The 24,700-nt window shown below is 39.1% G+C and overlaps 1 protein-coding gene across 1 annotated transcript in view; it reads left to right on the top strand.

Moving 5' to 3' along the window:
• Nucleotides 1-23,646, top strand: part of reck (reversion-inducing-cysteine-rich protein with kazal motifs) — a 96,168-nt gene extending 72,522 nt beyond the window's left edge. The window contains 7 exon segments of the mRNA XM_053342418.1: nucleotides 1,324-1,446; nucleotides 2,612-2,783; nucleotides 5,783-5,972; nucleotides 6,935-7,145; nucleotides 7,268-7,341; nucleotides 12,030-12,185; nucleotides 23,371-23,646. Of these exon segments, the coding sequence (XP_053198393.1) occupies nucleotides 1,324-1,446; nucleotides 2,612-2,783; nucleotides 5,783-5,972; nucleotides 6,935-7,145; nucleotides 7,268-7,341; nucleotides 12,030-12,185; nucleotides 23,371-23,592 (1,148 nt within the window). The 3' untranslated portion in view covers nucleotides 23,593-23,646.
• Nucleotides 23,647-24,700: the final 1,054 nt, after the last annotated feature.

Here is a 24,700-nt window from a genome sequence, read left to right as displayed (position 1 = left end):
GAGCTATTACTTGGACAGGAAATGGCAGAAACGTTGACTTTCTCTGAGTGCAAATATTCTCAAGGCTTCTAAAGAATTTTAAATGGGTGGATTTTTAATATGATAGATAAGAGGTAGAGCCAGTAGTGCTGTAATGGCACTAATACATCACTGCTCCCATGTCGGAACAAGAACATGAATAATCATTTCTGACACAAATATGAAATAAATCACATACTAGTAGAAGGAAATATCATATTGATACTAATATCCAGCCCTATCACTCAGGATTAGATGGCTCACTCCTCTCTGCCTTAACACTCCATCACTGCTCTACAGCTGCACACCATCAAACAACACTGGTCCCACATTAATGATGGTCAGCTCATCACTTATGTTACCTTAGACTCAGACATTAGACACTTCAAAGCTTTAGTATTTTTCATTAAAACCTACAATGGGCCAAGTGTTTCATATTCTGAGAAAACTCATGATTTCCTAGCTGGCATACATAGACATAACATAGAAAGATTTAAAAAGACTACTTCAGACTACTTCATAAATTATTTCAATCAGTTAGCTCTCTTTTATTGATTTTATCTTGTGGTGGAGGCCAAACTCAGATTCTTTTCTTAATTCAACATTTATTGAGGCGTTTTTTTGCCACTTTTAGCATTCAGTTATCTACTTACACATCCATTCACATTCATTCAGAGTTGTGTCCATCTGATTAAAATCCAGTATTATTCATTCTCTCTCTCTCTTGACCAGCTGGAGACAATGGTACAGTAATTACATGTGTAGGCTCTAAAACCAAAACAATGTGCTGAAAGACTTTTAAAAAAAAGCGCTGTAGCACTGAGGAGAACTGCAGTGTTGGTGATCATTATCTGTGGGTTCATCACTCATTTGACTCATTACTAATATAAAAATATGGATAAGCACAGCTTTAAGTAAAAGTAGAAATGCCACAATCTAAAAGTGTAGAAGTATTATCAGTAACATTTTCTGTAGCAATATTTTATAATAATATAGCAGTGGGTAGTTTAGTCTTGTAACAATGGATGGCTGTCTAATAAATGTAGTGAAAATGTAAATAGTGAAGTAAAGTAGCATTGCTTCAGAATTGAACTGAGGTATGGTACTTCAGTACTTAGTTACATTCCACAGCTGTCTCTGCAATTACTGAACAAACAGTTAAAGTTCTCTAAGTCACTAAAAGCTGACAGAGTTAGGACATTTATTGCCATTACTCTGTTTATAATGACACCATAAACATACAGTTGCATGTTCCATGTGTTCTTTAATTGTCCTGATGTGTGTCTTGTTGTATGTTACCACTAGGCCACGGGACATCTTTCAGGATCGACTGCCACACCTGTTCCTGCTTCGCTGGTGACACTATCTGCTCCACCAGAGAATGTCTCAGCTTTGACAGCTCCGATAAGGACCGCCGACACTTTACTGGTGAGTCTGTTTACCACATGGCAACCAACGCTCGTGTGTGTTTCTCTGTCTTTAATGTAGAACATTATGTGCCAAACCACCATGTACCCTGTTCATTCTTAAACCTTATTCACTTTAACCTGTTTTTGTTTGTTATGTTGTGACAATTTGAACACACCGGAGGGCAGCAACAAGAAAAGAAAAAACAGACAGCCAGATATGTTTTTAAGCCATCTGAATTTAATGATTTCTACAAGACTTCTGAATAATATTCACACTGTTAAATATACAGTATATGTTATTATACTCTGGAAAAACAATAGTTCCATTGGTCAGGATCTCTACTATTCACCTCTGCTGGTGTACTGTTAAGGAGATGAAGGTTAGTTGAATGGTTAGGAGTGATACTGTAAATAAGATTGAAAATGAGGCATACAATGATCTGGATGATTTTCTTCTACAATTGGTCACTTGTATATAAAAGTATATATTTGGAAAGCATTAGTATCTTAAATTGTTTCGTACAATTAAAATATCATGAAAATTTGAATAGGTTGCAATTCTAACAAAAACATTTATTAAGAGTTTTAGAAAATGTACCGGTAAATATAGTATGAGAAATAAGGATGTTTTTTATTTAGAAAAGGGTATAAAGACATTGTCCACAAAATAACTTACTCTCCTAATGGCTTCAATAAATGTTTAAATTGCTTTACCAACATAATAAATGTGTTCTCTCAGACTAAAGTTCTCATTACTGATGTTTCGGGGAGAGTTAGTGGCTGACACTTGAGGCATTTCATTATTCTTGAAAGTGAGATCTCTAATGAACATGTACAATATATATCTTTACCACTGAAAATAAGTTTTAAATGGAATTTTTTTATTATTATTTAATGACATTTTGTATAGTTTGGACCATGTTACATCAGTACATAAACAAGACTATTTAATGAGTTGTTTCTACCGTCTCTAAACGTTAAAGTCCTTTTTTTTCCTTACCTGAGGAACTATTATCTATCTTGTATAAATAAGAAATAATAGTGGACTCCAACACTGGCTTCTGTCACATTACCATCCAACATATACCCAAGACACCCTGTCCACTGCACCCATTCCATCACAGTGATGCTGTACTCACTTCCCACCCTCATTTCCCTCCCCGTCTCCCCCTGCCCTTCCCCAGGTCTTCCATGTAACTGTCCGGACCGTTTCGTCCCAGTGTGTGCCTCTAACGGGCGGACCTACCCCAGTGGCTGCGTGGCTCGTTGTATGGGATTCAAGGACCACCAGTTTGTCTTTGGCCAGTGCCGCCTAAGTAACCCCTGCGCATACAAACCCTGCCAGAGGAACCAGAGGTGGGTCCAGCTGCACAGTCTGCTTACTCTGAGCACTGACTCATGAAGAACAATCAAAAGAAACAAACCATTTCAATATATTTTCAGCTCTGAACTAAACATATTGATAGAGATATTCAAACACCATTGGCAATTTATGTTCTGTTCTGTTCTGTATTTACTTCAATGCAGAAAGAGTCAGACTTTAAAATAGAAACAGGCCTATATTTGACACTTTTGTTTCTAATTTCCCCTCCTTGGTAATAACTGTACATGTTTCTCATTATATTTTAATTTGTAAAACATCTCCTTGTTTGCTCTTGATGCAAACACTCCTTTCATGTTCACCTTTTCAGACAAATACTGTTCTATACTCAATGCTACGTCTCTACTTTGCTACCACTCAACTCTACCTTGCTCTTTTTTTTAAGATCCATTTAAGCTACTGTTAATACTCCCGTTTCCATTAAGGAATTTCCGTCTTCTACCACTACTCTTCTTCTGCTGGGTTTTAAAAATGGTGCTTATCTTGGCGCTTCCTGTTGACGTCACATCCCGCTTTGAGTATACCCAATCAGCACCTAGTCAATTTTCCAGGGCCATACAGAGTACATACCCCAAGGCAGGGACTCGTTTTGCCCCCGTAAAAACGTTCCGGGACATTGTCCTGCTATGGAAACACACACCAACAGTAAAATGACCCCAAAGTTCCTGCAGTGGAAACGGCCCTCAAGAAACTCAACAGTCAAGCTCATGCAGCTCAAAGGGCATTATCCTTCACACTCCTGGTTATCTATTAGAAGAATCCTGTAAACAAAGATGTGTTTGTGTGTTTGTCACCAGAATGCAGTGTGTGTGTCATTGGAACCAGACAATGCTGTTGAATGCATTATTGTCTTTGGACATACAAACAAAGTCTTTAATGTGAAGCATGTACAGGAAGTGTTGAGTTTCAATGACAGTGGTTTAACACCAGTCAATGGAATGGCAGAGTGGATTGCAATTAATCAGTGAATGAAAACAACATTTCTGTTCAAAAGAGAAGCCAAATAGTGAGTATGGCATGACTTCTGTAGCTCAGTAGAAATGGTGCACTGTCCAGTATTTTATCAGCAGTCTGTCTTTATGTATTTATGTCAGCATTACTCATTGCAGATACAAGTGTCAGTTAAATGTTTAAACTACAATGTCCATACAGTGTTGAATGTAAACCTAAAAAGCTGTGTGTGAGCATGTTTGTCCTCAATTTCGACACATTTGTGTAAGACTTTAATTTTTCCACTGTGTGATGTGGTCTGGAAGACATTTATCACACACAGTAAGACAGATTTACCGCCTTCACTCACACGCCATGATGACGTCTGTTATCCTACAACATAAACTTTCATAAACCTCTTTTCCTGGCGCTGTGATCAAAGACCGAACACACACACAGTAATGAGCCGAGGTATGTGCGCACACATGCATATGCTGCTCTGAAGCATTTTCCTTTGTTCTAAAGGGTAAACAATGCAGTAAAATAGAGGAAGCCAAGTCATGTTTGCTGAACACCTGGTGGGTATTCCAGAAAGAGCGGGTTCAACAAACTCTTGAGTCTCTCCCTGAACTCTGAGTTGGTGGGAAACAAGTTTTTGGTTTCAGAACAGCTGATCAGAGTTTGTTCAAACAACTCTGAGTATGTTCACCTCGAGTTAAGCATGTGCTCTACTGATGAAAACAGCATAGCTTCCATTTGAACCCATTGGACATAGAGATATTAATTGCAAATTTATCTTTAAACTAAAAAGAGGGTTAGCGTTAGGAAATTAAAGTTTTATTCAGTTTTGTCCATTATTCTATCATTTATCATTTATCATTTATTATATCATTTACCAGACTTACATTTCCTTAATGATGACAAAGTGGAATCTGACTGTGTATCAGTCTGCAGCCACATTACAATTTAAACAGATTAATAACACTTTAATCTGACAGGGCCAAAACACAGGAGGCAAAAGCTGAAGATGAAAAATATATATATTAAAAATTGAAAACATATTTAGATCAAAGACACACACAGAGAGACATGACTGTAAGCTCACAGTCTGATCCATTAATAATGTGTTTGGTGATTTGCGCTTGGAAAGCCGTCAAGATTAAAATATAGAAGATTTGAAATGTTTGACATCCATTTGTAAATCGGCTCAACAGCATTCAGTGAGAAATATTAACACTCTAATACAACAGTATAAGAATGCTGTTCCGTCACTGCAACCAATCACATCATTAGTGATAGAGAGAATTATTTACTGATCATATTTGTCAAAGCTTACTGATTTTTTATATGTCAATTGAGATTACTCATGTGCAATAAATAGCTGAACTGAAGAACTTCCACTCGTAAAAAGAACATGCAGAGGTGTTATTCTGAGGCCAAATGTGAACTCACGCTGTGTAGTAATTGAATGGGAGAGGAAGAACTGACTGCTAGCACATAAAAGCAGTAACTCTAGAACGTCCTCGAGTAACAAAATTAATATCCAACCAGGATTTTGATTCTGACAGACAGTAAACCTCCACGAATGAATGGTCTTCGATACGCGCTTTGATTTGGACTGAATGAATGAGGAAATGAGAGTATCTAGCTCTATCTTCACTCTTTTAAGTAACTCGTTTAAGTTAGCTCTCTTTGTGGAACTGAAAAGCCAGAGTGCCCCTCATCTCAGGGTGAACAAACTAGTTTTCAATAAAAACCACTTCATGGAATACCAGCCAGATTGGGGGACAGCCTTGGAAAATTGGTGGTTGCTATGGTGATATAGCAGGGTTTCTTTGTGTTTGGAGGAAAGAAGATTGTTCTTTTGTGGCAGTTTTACAAAAATATATTCCTTCAGTGAGGACATGTTTTTCCATGTGTGCATTTATGTAGTCTGAAGCTTCTCTCGCTGTAAAATCTGTTGCCTTCTCTCACTAAATTTCCTCTCATGGAAAATGCAACACAGATGAATGATTTCAGACATTTTGTGTGTTTGTGATTCTAGATGCATCCCAAAGTACAGTGTTTGTCTGAGTGACTCATCGGACTGCCTGCAGTACGAGTGTGTTGGCCGGCAGTTATCCTGCGATAAGAACAGCGTGGAGCCGGCCTGTGATACTGACGGCATGGTCCATCCCAGTCTGTGCCAGCTGCGGCAGGCTGGGAAAACCCTGGCCTACATGGGTCACTGCCAGGTAGGTTACAGGCAGAGGAGCACACACTGCTCTCTTCATTTTTCAGAAACACAAATTGGTGTGAAAAACCCTGACAGCTGTTAAATTCAACACTAAGGGCAGAAGCCAGTATGTGTGCATGTAAAAAGTAGAAATATTCAATTGATGTCACATAAGTCAGTGTCCATCGGGGCTGAAAACTACACATTTGGAAATGATAGAAATCTGGGGATGTGGAGTTAGAAAGAAGTGAGATTAGCAGACAGCTGCAGCTCCTCATCTGTGCTGGAGGGTCTCTGCCACTACTAGCATTACACACCTGAATCTCCCTACCAAACTGATAGCAGTCAAGTTACAATGTGAGTGATGTAGGCGCTGGGTTTTAAAAAGAAAGAAGAATGAAAGGGGGAAAAAACAGACAACATCTCTAATTCTGCTGCGTCAGTTTTGTTCTTGTTCTGTTCAACTGTCCATTCTAAGTGTGACAGTGATATAGAATTATAATGATAAACCAGCAGAGTATTAACTAATAGTCTTTTCAATTAGCTGTGTTCAGAGTCAACACAGTATGAGGGCAGGACAGCTAAAGTAGCCTGTTCTAAATCAACAGCTTCATTCCTTTTTGGGGTCTGGATTCAAGCTACTAATAATATAACTCAATATAACTTAATAACCATGATATTAAAAGATACTCCAGAGATCTTTATATTGGACTTTCATGAAGTTTGGGGATCCCGATAGGCACATTATAATAAAGTATGGTCAAAATGAAGCAGCAGAGGCAGAGCTGTCCTGACTTTTAGTTCTTTAGTAGATCAAGCATACTGCTAGTAGACTGAAAATGCCTACACTGCCCAGTGTTTAATAGAAGCTTCCTGTTCAAAACTTGTAGTCCTCAATGCTTGAGATCACCCTGATGATGTCATAGTGATGTAAGTGTAAAATGATGTAAATGTGCACTTCAATGTGTGTTCTGTTCTCAGGATACCTGTGGGAAGCCACAGCAAGTGTGTGGCCACAACGGTGAGACCTACAGCACTGTGTGTGACGCCTTCTCTGACCGCGTGGCTGTGGACTACAAGGGCCCCTGTCAGGCTGTAGGGGCCGTGTCTGACGTGGCCCCTGACTCTGCATGCAGTCTGATCCCCTGTCCACGTCTGTCCACTCCTGGCTGCCAGCCGGTCACCCCACCCGGTGAGTCAGCCCATACCTTAGATAGAGAGGGAACAGGTACACTGGCTGAGTTGTACCCAGTGTGTATATGACATGTACACAGCATTGTAGTGTGATGACCTCTGACCTCTGGCATGTTTCAGGAGCCTGCTGTCCAATATGTGCAAGCATGCTGCAGATCCTCTGGAACAAAGAGCAGATGAACACTTTCTCCAAGGTATGGATGACATCATAGTTCTTCTTCATCATTTATATGACTGACTATGTCTGACAGCCACTTATTCACTGTCAAAGTTCATAAATCATTCATGATCGTAGCATATCTAAAGTACTGTCGTATTTCTTCATAAAGCACTTTACATTTCCAAAGCAAAACTTTTTATGGTCCACCTAAGTGGAAATTTGTCCTCCAGTACATTAAAAATACAAATACTCACCATATCATGACGACATTAAAAATATACACCAACAACACACAACATAAAAAACATACAACTGACAATTGTGTAAAGGGGCAAGAAAATATCAGCAACCATTGTGATAAGTTAAAACCTGTTAAAAGGTGTTTCTTAGACAGGTTTTAATCTATTACAATGGTTGCTGCTGTTTCCTGTAATGACAGGTGTTGGCCACTGGGTGGAGATATACATCCAAAGAGTCTCCAACTGCAGCCACTAACAGACTGAATAAACACAGTGTTTACATGCAGTTGAGTAACAAGGTTACTCAGAGAAAGCTTGTATAAGCGACACTGTTTAAGTTTTAGTTTTAGCCAGACTGGTTGTAATTTTTTTTATATAAGCAGTGCTCTGTGTAATGTTCTCTACCTTCTTCCCTCTGCTCTGCAGTATTCTGTCATGCACATGCATACTTTAAAAAGCTGATTATGAACCCAGTTAGATATACACATGGCAGAGAAATCAGTGTTATCCAGGACAAATCTTCTTAAAATCAAGTTTCTTTAATCCTCTGCCCAAATGACAGCAACCACTTTTCTCATTTACATGACAGTTGAGAAATCATCTTAATAAAGAAAGCTGACAACATCCTGATTGCTTAGGTGCATATAAACACATCTGTTCTCTCCAAGAGGAATCTAGCAGCAGTAAGGTTACTACAATCCCCCACCATGATTACAGCAGGCAGTGACAAATAACCTTGTTTCCATAGTCAGAGTAGAGAATTAGAGAAAGCAGGTTTCCCCAGGTAGATGCCTCCTGGAGAATGCTGAAATCTCTGCATTGTTTATGCAGGAGCAGCTTTCTAATCAGCTTTTTACAAATACACATGTGCATAACAATAGACTGCAGCACGGCAGAGCATAGAGGAAATGTTACACAGAGCAATGTGCTCCATTATTTAGAATAGTTGCATCCAAAGTTGGACTTAAACTGAAACTAAAACAAAGTAGCCTGTAGAAGTCTAAATAATTCAGTTTCCACTGCTAAACATCTTTTGACTGTTTGGAAAATTCAGACACTTCCTGTGAGGAAAAGCTCTGCTCTGTCTGTCTGTCTCTGCACTGTCCAGCTGCTCCGACACACACACGCACACACACACACACACACACACACATGCACACACACATGCACACACACACACACACACTCCAAAAAAGAAGTAAGAAGTAAGTCAGGAAGCAGCGTTTTCTATCACTAATAGTATTTTTTACTTTATTGAAAATTATATAAATTAACAAAACATATGTATTCTATAGTAAATGTACAAATATCACATTAATATTTCACTATAAGGAAAAATAAATAATAAATCAAGTTGAAAGAGAGTGAAATAACAAAAATGAATAGTAATAAAAATACAGTAAATTGTCACAGCACCAAACACCCCCCACCACCACCACCACCACCACCACTCCTTGGATCCAGGACAAAGTCTCTTATGAAATATCATTCCAGGAAGCTTTGGAGGTTAGTTGAGAGTGAATGCCAAGCCTCTATGATGACTCCTTGGCTCTGTGGATGGACACTGTCTCAGAGCCTTCTCTCACTAGTAGTGATCAGTTAGCCTGGTTATGTAGCTGACTGTAAACACACTGCACTCCTACTCCAAATATAACAGTGCAGTTAGTTACTATAATGTATAAACTCTGTTAAAGCTTAATATTACTACTTGGCTTATTTACTCACTGAAAGCAAACAGTACTTCACCATGTGCTTCAAACCCTGGAGAGAGAGACTGTTGACCTTCATGTTTTTTGTCTCTGTCTCCTTATATAAACATACATAAACAACATCTAAAGCAAGTGTAGTGTAGTGGAGTCATGTGCTTAGTGTGACCTGTGGACAGTGGGTGTCCTCACTGAGTTGGGCATATTCCACACACTGAAGAAGGACAGAGAAAAACAATGTTGCAGAAAGAGCACAGATTTTTAAAACAACACCTTATTGAGCTGCAGGCAGCTGCTTGAATAGATATATTCAGTGATGCACAGTGTTTTCCAAAATGCTATGATGATGACACTCTTCAAATAAAGGCGTTCTCCCTTGTTTTATTGTACCACTAGCTGGCAGATTAGCCATGCACTGGATCAAATATATGACTGCATAGTGCCTGTTTGTTGAGATTGTCCTGAGCTTCCAAACATTGTGATTTCAGGAGCTAAAATGTTTTTGTAGTTCAGTTTCAGGTGTTAGAATGTGTTTTATCTTGTTTGGTGTGGTGTTGAGTTTAGGGGATTTGTGTTATTTATGGTAGCATTTCAACTGTCCAATTATTTATCCACTTCTACAAAAAAGCTGATATCATTAGTTTAATAAAACCTTTCTGTTCTCTGTCTGTTCATACTGACTATTAAAAGATCTCCTTCAAATGTGCTTTCAATGGAAGTGATGGAGGATAAAATCCACAGTGTGTCCACATGTGTGAAGCTTCTATTCAGCTTCAGTCTGAGTTAATCACATCAAGTGATATCTGACACTTTTACTAGCTGCTAAAGTCAATGTAGTAGTAGAACTTTTTGTAATAGTAGTAGTAACAGTAGTAATAGTAGTAGTAGTAGTTACAGTAGTAGTAGTACTTTTGTAGTGGTAGTAACAGTAGTAATAATAGGAGTTGTTGTTACAGTAGTAGTAGTACGTTTTGTAGTATCTGTCTTTTTTACCATCAAATTCCCTCTTAGTGTTTCCTGTTTCTCTGTGGTGGAAGTATAGTAACAAAAAGACTTTGCTACTAAAAACACTGTAACGTTGAAACATAGAAGATGAAGATTTGACTCATTTGAACACTGAAGCTTCATATTAGCTTCACATCAAACTTTTAAATTAGTCCTCCATCACTTCCATAGCCAATAGTATGTGATAGCATGGTAAGAAAAAACTATTTCAATGTTAATATGGGCACATGAGTATTGTTTTAAGACAGACTGACAAACTGTGAACCTGTCCTTTAAGTAGTGCAATGTGAAAAGATAACCTGAACCAAGAGCACCCACTTTGTTCTTTTTGACCAGCCTACATGTGTAGATCACTGTGACACTATTTTACACCAAAAATGAATGCTGCTCATTTGATTACATTTTACATTTAAACATGAGCAGTTGTACTTCAAATGAAATATAAAAAAAATAAAAATAAAACAGACATGCCAAAATCCAGTGATAAGGCATTCTGTAGGAATGTCAAGACAAGTGATTTGTTGCACTCAAATCAGTATGAGTTATCTCCACCTTTGGCCAAAGCTCTCCCCTCACATGTCTCCACTGAGCGTCCCTGGATGTGTGCCCAGCCTGTTTGAATCAGCAGTGAGGCTCGCAGCCCGGTGACGCCTAAACGCTGACATCTTAGTGGCTAATAAGTCCCATCGGCATCTCGTTCTGATCGGCTTAATTATACAACAAAAACCTCTTTTTGGCTGTTAGTCAACTTGGCTGTAATTTCCAGCACAAGCACGTCATAGTAAAGACTCAGCGGTGTTAAGCCTGCTAATACCAAACACAAGCAGAGCTGATTTGACCTGAAACTGCTAAGATACACCACAATAAGAGTTCAAGTGAAAAGCTAAGGCTTAGCCACAGTCTGTTTGTTTTACTCATTACCAACATTCATCTGTAGCAATACAGGATTCGGTTAAACTCACATTCAACATTGAGACATTGAATAGTAACTAATAACTTATCTGTGTTTTCATTTATTCTGGAGCTGTGTTCAATATTCAGAAAATAATGCACCAAACATACAGAGTGTTACTTCTTCAGCATTTTGCTTTTAGAGTCGGACACAAATTCATTCACAGGTTCATTCATTGGTTTAAAGACAGTGTAAAGTGAATTCAAGCATTTTCTTCTAAACACATTAAATAGGTCATAAATGTATTTCTAAAAAAGGTGTAAAAAGTGTTTCAACCATTTAGATTTGAATTGTGGAGCTAGGCTTCACAAACTGTGTTTCAAGATTTCTGTGTTCAGGATTTAGTGGGCGGGTCTGATTAGCATAAACCCACCCCTGCTGCTGTAGAGGTATAAATACATTCAGCGCACACTACTACTACTACAGTCTACAGTTAGCTGAGTTAGCCGCCGAGCTAGCTGCAGAGATAGCAACTAAGCTAGCAGCTGAGTTAGCAGCAGAAAGCTCTCAGACCCAGCGTCCATGTTTCTGGTAGAGTTGGTGACTTTGATTGACAGGTGACACTTGGTAGGGGGCGGGGCTTCAGCGAACTCGACGGGCACGCCCACAGCGTTTGGGAGCAGAGAAAGAGGCTGATTTTTACACAACTTTGAAGCCTAATTTCATATATTTGGCGATTTTTTTAATCATTCAAATTTGGCAGGGTGGTTAATAACACACTTTTCTGTGGTATGTCAAACTCAGAAAACAGAAAACAGAAAAATGTATTCTTACTTTACACGGACTTTAATGTTGTCCTGTCCCTCGTTCATGTGTCCAGCTGAATAAGAACCAGCCGGTGACGGTCCATGGCGTCCTGCAGATCCTACGCCTTCACGTGTCCGTGCCGCAGTGCGACGTCTTCGGCTACCTGAGCATCGACCACGAGCTGGTGGTCCTCATCGCCCCAGTGGACCAGCAGCCCACCCCACTGCAGGTAAACACACACACACACACACACACACATATTTGGTCCAGTCGTTTAGTCAGTTTTGGAATATCCATTTGTGTGTTATGCTGCTGCTGTCGTGTTAAACATCACTCTCTATCACGCTGAGTGTGTGTGAATATAATTTGTGTACACGGTCACACACTGTTTATAGTGAAAGGAAATCATGTAGGCCAAAGCTGATAAGACAGGCAAGATATTAGCTGCAAATAGGCAATATCCTGCCTCTGTATGACTCCGTCCTTGACTAAAATGATTCATCTGAAGTGTCTAAAACAGAATACAGTGCATAATGAGACTCCACTGAAGGTTTTCATAGTGACATTTTTGTCTATTTTTCTCTATTATTTCTTGTTAAGAAAAACTGAGGACAGATTTGACTCTGAGGTGGACGATTGACTAATTGTGTAACAAAAAGTTCATACATTACATGTTATTACATTTCATGTGATGGACACTAAAGGCTGTCAGTATTCTGTATTTGTCTTATTGTCAACAAATGTCATGTTCAGACCAACAAACAAGCCTTGTGTGTGTGTGTGTGTGTGTGTGTGTGTGTATTCTCAGCCTGATAGATTTTATTTCTCTGTGCTGTAGAGCTCCAATGTTAAACACATCAGGGAGCCACACTGTTGCATTAATATGAACACACACACTGTAATTTCTTTGGATCCAATCCCACACACACCGTCCTGCTGCCAGAAATACTCACTAGACACCAAATGTAGATTCATCCACCACTGAAAATAGTCCCCAGAAATGCACTGTTTCCTTCTGTTTGAGTATTATTTGATATAAACGTTTGATTAAAAGTTGCCGAACCTTTCAAAATGAAACTGTATATTCTGTTTTCAAAAGTTCCAAAGTGCTTCTACTTTTACATGACTAACAAAGAGAATATTCACTGCTTCAACATCATGTACGTTACATTGTTGGTCATGGATCAGCTTCAACTTCAGCTTGACTTTGTACCAGTGGATGTTGATTTCCTCCCAAGCTTATGTCCATTTTCCTAGTGACTTTTAAACAGCTTCAGGAACAGTTTTAGACTAATACCAGGAAAATTTCAGTTTAAAAAAAATATTAGTCACAGCTGTTATTGACCATAATTGTCACATTCCCAGCTAACATCGATACAACATGTGCAGAGTGAGTGCCAAGACCCTCAGCTAATAAGATCTGCACATTTTTGAATTTGTGAACTGAAAAACACATCGATATCATAAATATTCATGAGTTTAAATTGTTTCCTATTGTCACAGATAAGATTAAAATTCCAAATTGTGTGATTTTGAGCTTTTTCAGCGCTCCAGTCTTACACACACAAACACTGGTAAACACACAAACAGAAGCAACAGCCAAACCCAGCCATGCTTAGCTCTGCTAATTACCCACCTCAGTCCTTCTGGACATAAATATTCATGCTTGCTGTGATTACTGTGGTAAAGTGAGGGGGAGCAAGCATCTGTCTCCTTCAGTGTCTCACTTCACCTTTGTCCACTTCATTACCATCTTTTATTTATTATAAACAATACTGACAGATAATAGGACACATTACATTTTCAAACCCTAACTAGAGGTAACTAGTTACACTAAAGTTAATTCAGCCTAAAAGAAACATGAATGTTTGTAGCAATCAGTAAATGTATTGCCTTCATTTTTAAGGCTTCACATTATGACAGTATGAAATCTTTGTAACTGTGCTTCATTCAGTCGTGTTGTGGAAATGTGTGCACAAGGTACAAAAGACCTTTCTTATCTGTGGCCTTACACAAGTGATCTAACTGATTGTCATTGTACTGTAAGTCATCTTTCAGCTGATAATACAGCTTTAAGTCATGAAAGGAGATCATGTTGGGTTATTCTGATAGGAAGCACTTTATGTGTGTCAGCCAGTTAAGTGGGTTAAAATCACAACAGCTCCACTCTATCTGGAGCTAAGATGTCTTCAGGCTGCTGTTTAACAGCTGCTGGTAGCAATGGAATCTAATCTTAGACCACAATCAGTTCATGGCCAAAAGCAACGAACATGCTTCATACACACATTACAGATGGACTGATACTGTGTAGTAGAAGAATTAGAAGATGAAAAAGAGAGCAACAAAGAAATGAAGGCAAGAAACATTTAGTGTATGTACAGTACCAGTCAGTAGTTTGGACCTGTCCATTCACTTTAATGAGAAAGTGTGTTACTGTACATCTGGGCAGAAGAGAATAGTTCAAGTTAAGTTCCTGCAACATTTGTAACAAAGTAAATACCAGCTGCATCAGAGGTTAGCTTGACTTAATATATCAGATATCTATCTATGAGGATTTCTTCAGGGGAAAACAGGGTTGGTTGTCACTTTCTTTCTTTTTAGAGAACAACATTGGCAAGAACCCCATTCTCCACTACCATTGGATTTGTGGTATTTTTCAAATAACATGCATATATATATATATATATATATATATATATATATATATATATAACATATAACACACCCTCTAAAAAACATCACTTCCAGCAGAAACAGCAGCAGCACACACAGATCCCCTCACATTGTTGCATTGTATCACCATGAAAGGTTGTGTCATGTGTCAAACTGTGAAATCAGCCGTGTGTGGCAGAAGCATGGCTCGTAGGAGGAACGCACCAGTACGAAGACAGAGCACATTTATCTAGTTTTTGTTAGTGTTCTTGTCTTTTTTTAAACTCAAGGTCCCTCTGCCCCCGTGAGCGAACAGGAACCTCATCATTATCAAGTAAAGAAAAAAAAGTTGAAAAAGTTGAAAAGAGACATAGAGAGTTTGAAATGGTTGACCTCAGTGATTGAGAACTGAATGGATGTAATAATGTTCTCGGTCTAGTTTCTTTCCTGTCTTTATGTCTCAGTTTAGATCTGAGATGTTTTGTTGGAATATAAATGTACCTCCTGTTAAAGCAAAGGAAGCAAATATAATATAATATATATATTTTCAGACTTTATCCTGTCAGCTCCCTGAAGCAAAGTCTGTATAATGTCCGAGTCAGCTTCAACTGCTCGTTCCCATAAGCACAACTAAATGATGATACGAGCAATTTATCAAGCTACTGTTGAACAAGCAGAACATAAACTTAAATATGACGTGTATGACTTCCAGCAGTCTACTCCTCTCTCATCCATAGCTGCTGTTTAACACATGTGACTGGAGTTGGATAAATGCAGCAGGCCAGGCTAACAGAGAGGACTTCCTGTGATTCCTCGGAAAATAAAAGCCTTTGTATTTTGTATAAAAGCTTAAAATGACAGAATTACAACCATGGTGTACTTTTTGCATCACATCCTGCCTTCTGCACCCCTTATAACAGAATATTTCCAGTAAATGAGAATGTGCCTGATTCAACCTCCTGCTCTGTGTGCTACATGTGTTAAAGGACAACTCCATAGAATGTCCAGACCTGATGAAAACAGCTTATGTTAATATGACAATATAACAAATAGACTCATCCTCTCCATGATTTTATTTGTGTACAGATAATATCATTTTTAGAGTATTTCTGGAGGCATTTTTATACTTTTTTATTAGATAGACAACAGGAAATGAGGAGAGACGAAGATGAGGAATGGCATGCAAAAAATGTCCTCAGTCAGACTCAAACTGGAGGAGGTACCAAAATTACAAAGTCAGCGTCTAAAACCCTCAGACCACTAAGATAGACTGTACAGTCCCAGATAGACTGTAACATTATTATATCATTATTACATATATACACACACATACATATATATATATATATGTATATATTTAAATCCATATGCCTTTAACTGCTGTTTTCCTGGTAGGAAACACTGTTTTAAAAAGTATTGGTTATTGATTAGTACATTTAAAATAATGTCTAAACAGTAAACTAAGACGTGTTTAGTGGATGCATGTCTTGGCCTTTCTCTTTTTCTCTTAACTAATTAAGGTCCAGCCTAATGAACGATCTCAACCCATGCACTGTTTCTCTGTTAGTCAAGGCGTGTCCCTTGATTGAGGAGCTTGTACATGACAGAGCTGCTACAGTATAGTACACAGAGCACTGCAACAAGAGCACACCTTCAGAGACAGACCAGATCCATTCAATCCATCAGCATCACCTATTTCCTGCCAGCCTTTCACTTGGATTTGATTTATTGCTGCTGTATTACCTTTTTTTGTGATCATATATTTAAATTCTTCATATGTCTGTATGTACTGCTGCTGCTCTGTGGCTCTTTTGTGGTGGATAAAGTAATTGTGAATCTGTTTGATCTGTGTTTAATGTCATGGGCTGCTCATGAATGATGTGCACACACAAAATAAGTCTGAATACTTGAGCCTGTCTTGAATTACTCTGATTGCGTGAACGTGGATCGGTCTTTATGGAACTGCTTTAGCCTGATCTCATTTGTTAGGTTCATTCAAGTCAGGTGTTCAACAGGCTATATGGAACAGATCCCTGCTTTAAGAAGTCAGCAGACAGACACAATAAATGTAATTAGAAAATATGCTCTGCACTGTGACAGAAATAAAGAGAGAATGAAGTTAGGTGCTAAAAACATTTGTGAAGCAAAGTGCATGCTCTGATTTGAAGCGGATGGTCATGTGACAGTCTCAGAGATAAGAGCAGAGTCTTATATTCTACAGGTGATGTTACAGATGTTACACTGTCAGCTGGACACAGAGGCAGATGTCAGAATCAAGTTAACTGCAACTACTGAAATGTAGAAGTTGTTACCAAAATATGGCAATGAAACATCATGAAACCTAAAAATAAAATAAAAAGAAAAGGTAATATCGTGAATAGAATATACATTTTTCATTAAGTTTGTTTTAGTTACATTTTTTTTAAACTTTAAACTTTAAAAATGTTTTTGTAATTGTGAGTCAAAGAAGTGTTTCATACCTGTGAAGAAAGGCAGAGATGATCTATTCATCTTGTACAATAGATCTGAATCACTCATAAACTCCTTTTGTACCCAGGAGGAAATTCCAAGAAAATCAATACCACAAATGTTCTTAAATCTCACACATCTCCTCCCACATTTATTATTATTCCACACATTTAGAAAAGGAAGAATGTGTCCTTCACTGAAGTGGAAGTTCAGTTGGAAGTGTGTAATATTGACTTTAACAGCAAACAAAATAGATGAGACTTGAGTGTTGAATGTAGGTGGTAGTCCATATAAAAATAACAAAATTGCAGTAATATAAAAGAACAAGAACAAAGCAGTATTCCACGACTGTCAGCGCAGAAGAAGTGGAAAACAGGAAGAATAAAGGTAGAAGATGAGAGAAAAGATCATCAAAGCTTCATCATTGTGTGAAATAAAAGAATATGTGCAGATCTCTGTAACATGAATCACATACTGCAGTTGTGCTGTTTACCTCACTGTTACTGAGACAGAGGATGAAATGACTCCACCAAATTTTCAATATACAAGCTTCTACTATATTTGCTCATTATATTTTCCCGTAGGACTCCCAAGTGTAAGTCCAATTTGTGAACGGCAGTCATTTGTGCAACGTGATGCTGCATGTAAGCAGTGCATACAAATGACTTTCATAAAAGGAGATCCCAGATGTATAGAACCCTGTCTCATCACATCACTTATTACTTGCAGTGGTTTAAATGAACATCTTGTGAAACAGGCCTTCCTGGATCAGATACTAATGTCAGTTTGCAGGCAAGCTTGTTAGCCAGTCACGTCTAACACATTCAGCCACTTACATGTGCTTTGATATCACTGCTAACAATAATATCATAATATGCTGTATGCTGCATGTACATTTGTACAGGTAATTATGTTGACTGTAGTGTGGGACTTTTAAAAGAGATAATGCACTTTCATTATGCTAATAATGCCCCCCCCCATTCAATAGTAAAGTGTTGATTGATTGGGTTACAGAATCAGCTTTACAGTCATTTGAATCATATTGAAATTAGGGTCTGAATGATACTGGATTATAGGGGCCGAAGCCGATATAAAGGAGTACAAAAAATTCCAATATCGATATATTGGCCAATAATATTACATGTACAGAATATATACATTGTCAATATATACATTGAACCTTTGGTTTTTTTTGCAATGATCCCTCAAATTTGGTTATCTAACACTTTACGTGTATGATATTTATTTCTTTTTATAGGCTATAATATGACATCAGTGAACTGAAACATTAAACTTAATTGGGAATTTACACATTATAATTAGCTATGAATAAAAATAATAATATGAATCTCTGCACATATTGAACAAAACACATCCATCCATCCATCCATCCATCCATTAGGCATTAGGCTGAGCAATAGAACCCAGACCTCCTTCTCCCCAGCAACACTCATCAGCTCCTCCTGGAGGATCCCAAAGTGTTTCCAGACCAGGAGAGATATGTAATCCCTCCAGTGTGTTCTGGGTCTGCCCTGGGGCCCAGAACACCTCTAAAGGGAGGAATCATGACTAGGTGCACAAACCACCTCAGCTGGCTCCTTTCCACAACATATATGTGTGATAGGTCAATATCGGCAGATAATATTGGCTGGCAGATATAGTTAAAATATATGTAACACTGAAAATAATGAATGTGTGTAGAAGCTGAATCTTGATTGAATCACAAAAATGTCTTTTATTTTTTCTTCAACAGCCAAAAATCTTCTAATTTCTTCCTCTTCACTGACTTTCTGTTGCACGTGCATCATAGCTCATTTGGGAAAAATATAGTTAGATAATATAGATAATTATTGTTAACTGTTCCTGTTGAGATGCAGTGAGTCATTTTTTATAGCTGTCTCTTTAAAAATGATGCTGTAGTGAGCAAAAGTTTCCTGTTTGAATGAAATCTCTTTGTCCATATGCCTTTTCCTCACTTCCCCGCTGAGAGGAATGAGAGCAGAGGAAGAGTGTGAGGGAATCCAGTAGCCACAGTAGCTGAGTGAAAAGCACCCACACAGCAGACATCACTGTTTAGCACTTACAACAGGTTGATAGAAGTAGACAGGTGGACGGAAAAGCGACTCTCCCACCAGATGTTCCGCCCTGCACTGCCTTTATCATCACGGTGATGTGGCTGAAAATATTTGGGGGAATAATCACAGCATATGGGAGGAGATTTATGCAACCTGATTTTTTTGACTCCTTTTAGTGTTGCTTGTGTCTCCTCGCTGTGTGCATGCTTGCCCGAGTTTAAATTTATTCAAATCGCCCCGACACCCTCTGTTTCCTTCCTAGGCTATATTTTAGATGCTCATTTAGGATGAAAGGAAAAACATTCCCTTTCAGAATTCTTGTCTTGTCATCACGGCTGATTCACGCCCACATTCATTTTAAACCTGCAGCACTTCTCTGGCTCAGCTTCTCCCTTAAGGCTATATGAGGCTCTTATGAAGCACACTTGTAGGACGGGGCAGTTGTACAATTAATCATCTGCAGTTCCAGACATAAATATGCACGGTGTGAAGTCAGACTGGAGTTTAGTGGAGATTTTCACCTGTTTATTTAACTGGACATTAAAAAGAGATCTAGTTAATAATCATCTGTACTGCTTTTCAATTCAAAGACCCTTTGAATTGAGCAAACCTAGATTTTCAATAACTTGTAATTCATTATAATTTAGCTGGTTAGAAGTTAGAAATTAGAAGTTGTATAACATCACCATGGATAATAAACAGCTGTTATAGATTAGATTAGATTAGATTATATTAGATTGGGTCAGCTGTGGCTGAGGAGGTACAGCGGGGCGTCCACTAATCAAAAGATCAGCGGTTCGATTCCCTGCTCCTCCAGTCCAGTTGATTGGGATGACTTGTGCAATTGGGTCCCCTATTGGATAGGGCTGGGTATCGATACTCAACACCTTTTAAGGTATCGACCAAAATAAATGGATACCAAGTAGTATGGAAACATCTCCCGTCAATCCATCCTTTTTGCACCCAGAGCTAGAAAACATGACTATTTGTATGGACTTGCTCACAGCCAATCAACACAAGCGTTCTTCCATTTAATGTGACATGTGATTGGCCCACTGCCCCAGCAGCTACAACCTGTCAGTGGTGGTGAAGTCTTGGTGAATTTAAGTTCAGCAGCCAAGATGTCACCTAAACTCTCTAAAGTGTGTCTACACTACACGACTGTTACACTGGATAAAAGACTAACTGTGTAATGTGTATCTAATGAAGTACTCTATTAGTATCAATGTCACTTTAAGAGTACTTGGATTGGTGCTGGTATTCTCCAAAAGATACCCATCTCTAATATTGTGACGACCGTTTCCCTGGTCTTAAGTGAGGTGAAGAACTGCTCACCCAGCTCATTGTGATCCTTCAACTTACTGCAGACCTCATTGTAGCAGAATTCTGATGTGTTCAGACCTTGTTGAGACTTCTTCACTTTTGGATTGAGGGTGATTTGAGCGCTCTGGAGCCTAGTTTGAGTCAATATTTTTTTTATAGTAGCTACATCAGTGCAGATCTTAGTATTATTCATGTTAAAGATGTTGCCTCCCAAACAACAGACAAACACCTGCAGGCTTTATTTAGTTGCCCTTTGTTTATTTTTCACTTGAAACCTCATTTATGAATGAACTTGTGTGGTTTATTTCTCTAACTACATATTTTATGTTGATGTGGTTGGAAACTGGTTGTCAGGCTTCTTCTTTATCGGTTGAAGTGTGGAGAATCAGTAGCGCCACACTCTGGTCAGAGAGCAGCTGGAGGGGGTTGAGCTTGGACCCCAAGGTGATCACTCTCTGTAGTTTGGCCTTGTTGGTTTCTGAGAGCCCCTCATGCAAAGCCAGAACTGAAAAAGTGAAGAGGCTTTCTACGTGGTAGATGTAGACACTGCAGAGAATAGAAGAGGATAGAAGATAGATCCACTGCTGTAAAACAGAGCAGCGGCCCAGAAGTGTATTGCCCATGGTCAGGCATTATTTAAAGCCCTCTAATATTTCTATCTAATGAATCCTTAAAATAAACACATTTCAATGTTTCTATAGAATGAAAACGATTGAGAAGATGAAAGCATTCAGAGGCAACACAAACCTCTCACAGATGGCATTGGATTTATACAAAAGAACTGTGGAAAATAGACAAGGATAAAAAGAATGAAAAACCTCAAAGCAAACAACAATGTGTGTGGTTAAAGCTTCTCCTGCTGTGCCTTCAGTTAGATACCAAGCAAAAGCTTTTCACATTAGAGGTGAACACTCTTCATCCTCAGCACAAAGTTTCTATATGTCTTATCACATCTGTGGAATTAAACTCTGTTTCTTTAATAACTGTCCAGCACATTATTTGTTGAATAAAACACTCAAAATCATTCATGCTTTTTTTGTTCATATATATAAAACCCAAGAAGGGTGTAGATCTTGTGCAATGAGTGACCAGCAAAGCCTCTAGACCCTACCTGAATTGGCTCACAGCTAGCTTTCCAGCTGTGACTCGGGCACTGCTCCACCAGTTCTAGATACTTCTTCCGCTTCCTTTCATTTGCCTCTTCTTCGCGGTCCTCCCAGGGGACAGTCAGCTCTTTTAGGAGCACCTGCTTAGAAGATGCAGATGTAAGCACCATGTCTGGCCTCAAGGAGGTTACTGTGATGTGGTACAGTTGTTATTGTGTTACTTCAGATGCTATATATATTGATATCTTGATATAGAAGAAATGCCACTGTAAGTCTAAAAACACATTGCAACTAATGATTATCATCATAATCAACTAATTATCTGTTATTTTCTCAGTTGATTGTGTGGTGTATGAAAGTATGTCAGTAATGCACATTGTGCTTTTCACAAGTTCCCAGAGCCCAAGATGCTCAAATTGCTGTCTGACTAACAGTTCAAAACTCAAAGATGTTCATTTCCTCAAAGAGTGTTTTCAAAGCTGAATTATATAGTCTGGTGGAATTAGTTTTCCCTCTGTGGTATAATTTGTTTGGGCAGATCTGAACACAGCAGTCATACTCAGGTGTGGACCAAAATAACCTCAACAGAGACCATGTAGAGGAGGGGGGCTGAGTTTACTCACAAATGACTTCTGGTGGCTAGCAGCTAGGCAGAGAATGAATCAAGGAGCTCTTATTTCTCTATTTTGTTCCTCCTACCTCCTCAGCATGCCATGTGTAATGTTGTGTCAATTCCTAAAATGCATCTAGAGAGTAGAGAGGAGGCTTGCCAGAGGAGCGAGGAGCTTTTCGGCAGCTGCGATACAGCTGGAATACACAAACCTCCTACTTTGAACACAAGCAGTCATAAATACCTCATGCTGAAGCAGGGTGGCATCTTTGCTTTCTAGAGCTGGGAACGCTGTTTTTCCTGCTGAAGCATGTCTACAGCTGCAGCTGATGCCACTGCCACAGGGAGCACACTATAGCTGTCTTCTTTTAATAGTTTGTTCTCTCTCTCTCTCTCTCTCTCTCTCTCTCTCTCTCTCTCTCTCTCTCTCTCTCTCTCTCTCCCTCTCTCTCTCTCTCTCTCTCTCTCTCTCTCTCTATCTGGTGGTAGCTCCTGTCATCAGTGTATGAATGTGTGTGAATGAGTGAATGTGACATGTAGTGTAAAAGAGCTTTGAGTGATTCAAAGACTAGAATATATAAGTACAGTCCGTTTACCATTCTTCCTCTTCATGATCTCTGTTCAGCCTCAGGAACATCTGACCAATAAGAGAAGAGAACATTCTTCAGTGATGCATTTCGTTCCCAAATTTTTAGTGTGTGAAAAGCGACTGAAACATCCTAAAACCCACCAATGTGTCACACAGTTGCACTTGGTGACCTTTTATCACTATGAACACACACTGTAGTGTATATTGACTCCGTCCCTCACACACCATCCTCAAACATCCACCACTTCCTCCTGCTTTGAGGAAAAATTGAACATTTGATTAAAAACTACACTGACCAGCTGTTGCACTCAGAGAGCTTGAGGCTGAAGTCAGTTAAGACATTTTGATCTTTATTTTAATAGAATTTGTTGGCAAAAAGAAAAACACAGAATAAAAGTCACCTTATCAATTCCATAGGCTAAAGGACAATAAAACATTTCTAACCTTTCCAAGACTTCTTTTTTAATGCTTTGTGGGGTCAAACTCTCAACTGCTAGAATAGCACATTTAGTAAAAGCATTTAAACTATTATATAAAGATCAATAGAGAAACAGAGAGCAGAGCGTTGACTGTGTTCTTGTTCTTTCCAGATCGAAGCCTGCAGTAAGGAGGCCGAGAAGATTGATTCCCTCATCAACTATGCCAGCCCCACACTGGTCTCCCACGTCCCCCTCTCTGCCTTCCTCACCTCTGAGATCAAGACTTCCTCCATTCGCTCGTCAGGGGGGGCTCCGCCTTCACCGCTGCCCCTCGGCCTGTGCTTCCTCCTGGGCCTTGTTGTAGCTGCGGCTCCTGGCCTCCAGCAGCTCTGAACGCTTTATCATCACCTCCATGCCTCTTCCTCACTAACTAAGTGTTCCAAAGTATACCCCCCTACCCCCCTCCACCACCACATTCACCCCCATTCTCTCTCTCTCTCTCTTCTGGAGATGATGGGGGTGTCATGAGGTGAGTGTGTGTTCAGGCGGTCGCGGAGCGGGAAGAAGAAGCCCCAGCAAACGTCTTCCGACAATCATTTCTATTGACTCACCTGCGTGTCAAACAATCAAGGCGGTGGAAAAGCTATTATTATGAAAAGCTTTGTATGAACAGTATTATTCAGTGGATGAGTTACTCACTGGGTTTTCCTCCAGTGAAGCGTGTTTGTGCGTGTTTGTGCGTGTTTGTGCGTGTGTGTGCGTGTGTGTGTGTGTCTGTCTGTCTGTGTGTGACCTTTTTTAAGAAGCATTTGACTTCATACCAGCAGTGTTTATCCATTAGTCTCTGAAAGCTGTTAAATTTCATGAGTCACTCTGTCTTGTGCTCTATGTTTGTGTGCGTGTGTGTGTGTGTGTGTGTGTGTGTGTGTGTGTGTGTTTGCGAATGGATTTCGGAGACAGACGAGGACCAAACATCCCTGTCTGGGAACACATCTGTCTAACAAATTACTCAAAATTCCTATGCCCACATCCACACACACACACACACACACACACACACACACACATAGCAGATTGGTGTGGATAGGTCCAGACTTTGTTGGTTTGTTGGTCCATTATTCAGTGTAAATCATGTATTAGATGGAGTTTGGTCAACATTTAAATGCCACTCTTCAAGCAGACTGTAAAGTGTACCACAGTACATAATGTATATACATGTGAGGTGTATATGGACCTAGTGTTTGAACCTCTAACCTCAGCAGTGTTAGTGTAATGCTCATGGACTGAGCCAGCTCAGATAAAAACTAATCCAGCCTCCACAGTCAGTTTTAACTACTGACCAAAAAAAGAAAAAAAAGAAGAAAAAAAAAAGCCTGAAAATTTGACATGATTCAAAGTCTGTCAGAAAGTGGAAATAGAACAGGAGTCCAGGTTCTGTGTAGTGAAGCAGCTCTGATCGAGGATGGAAGACAATCTTGTGTTAAATCTCAGTTTTAGCTGA

Source organism: Scomber japonicus, chromosome 21 (genome assembly GCF_027409825.1).
Source record: "Scomber japonicus isolate fScoJap1 chromosome 21, fScoJap1.pri, whole genome shotgun sequence".
Classification (NCBI taxonomy): domain Eukaryota; kingdom Metazoa; phylum Chordata; class Actinopteri; order Scombriformes; family Scombridae; genus Scomber; species Scomber japonicus.
This window is presented reverse-complemented; position numbering and strand designations above follow the sequence as displayed.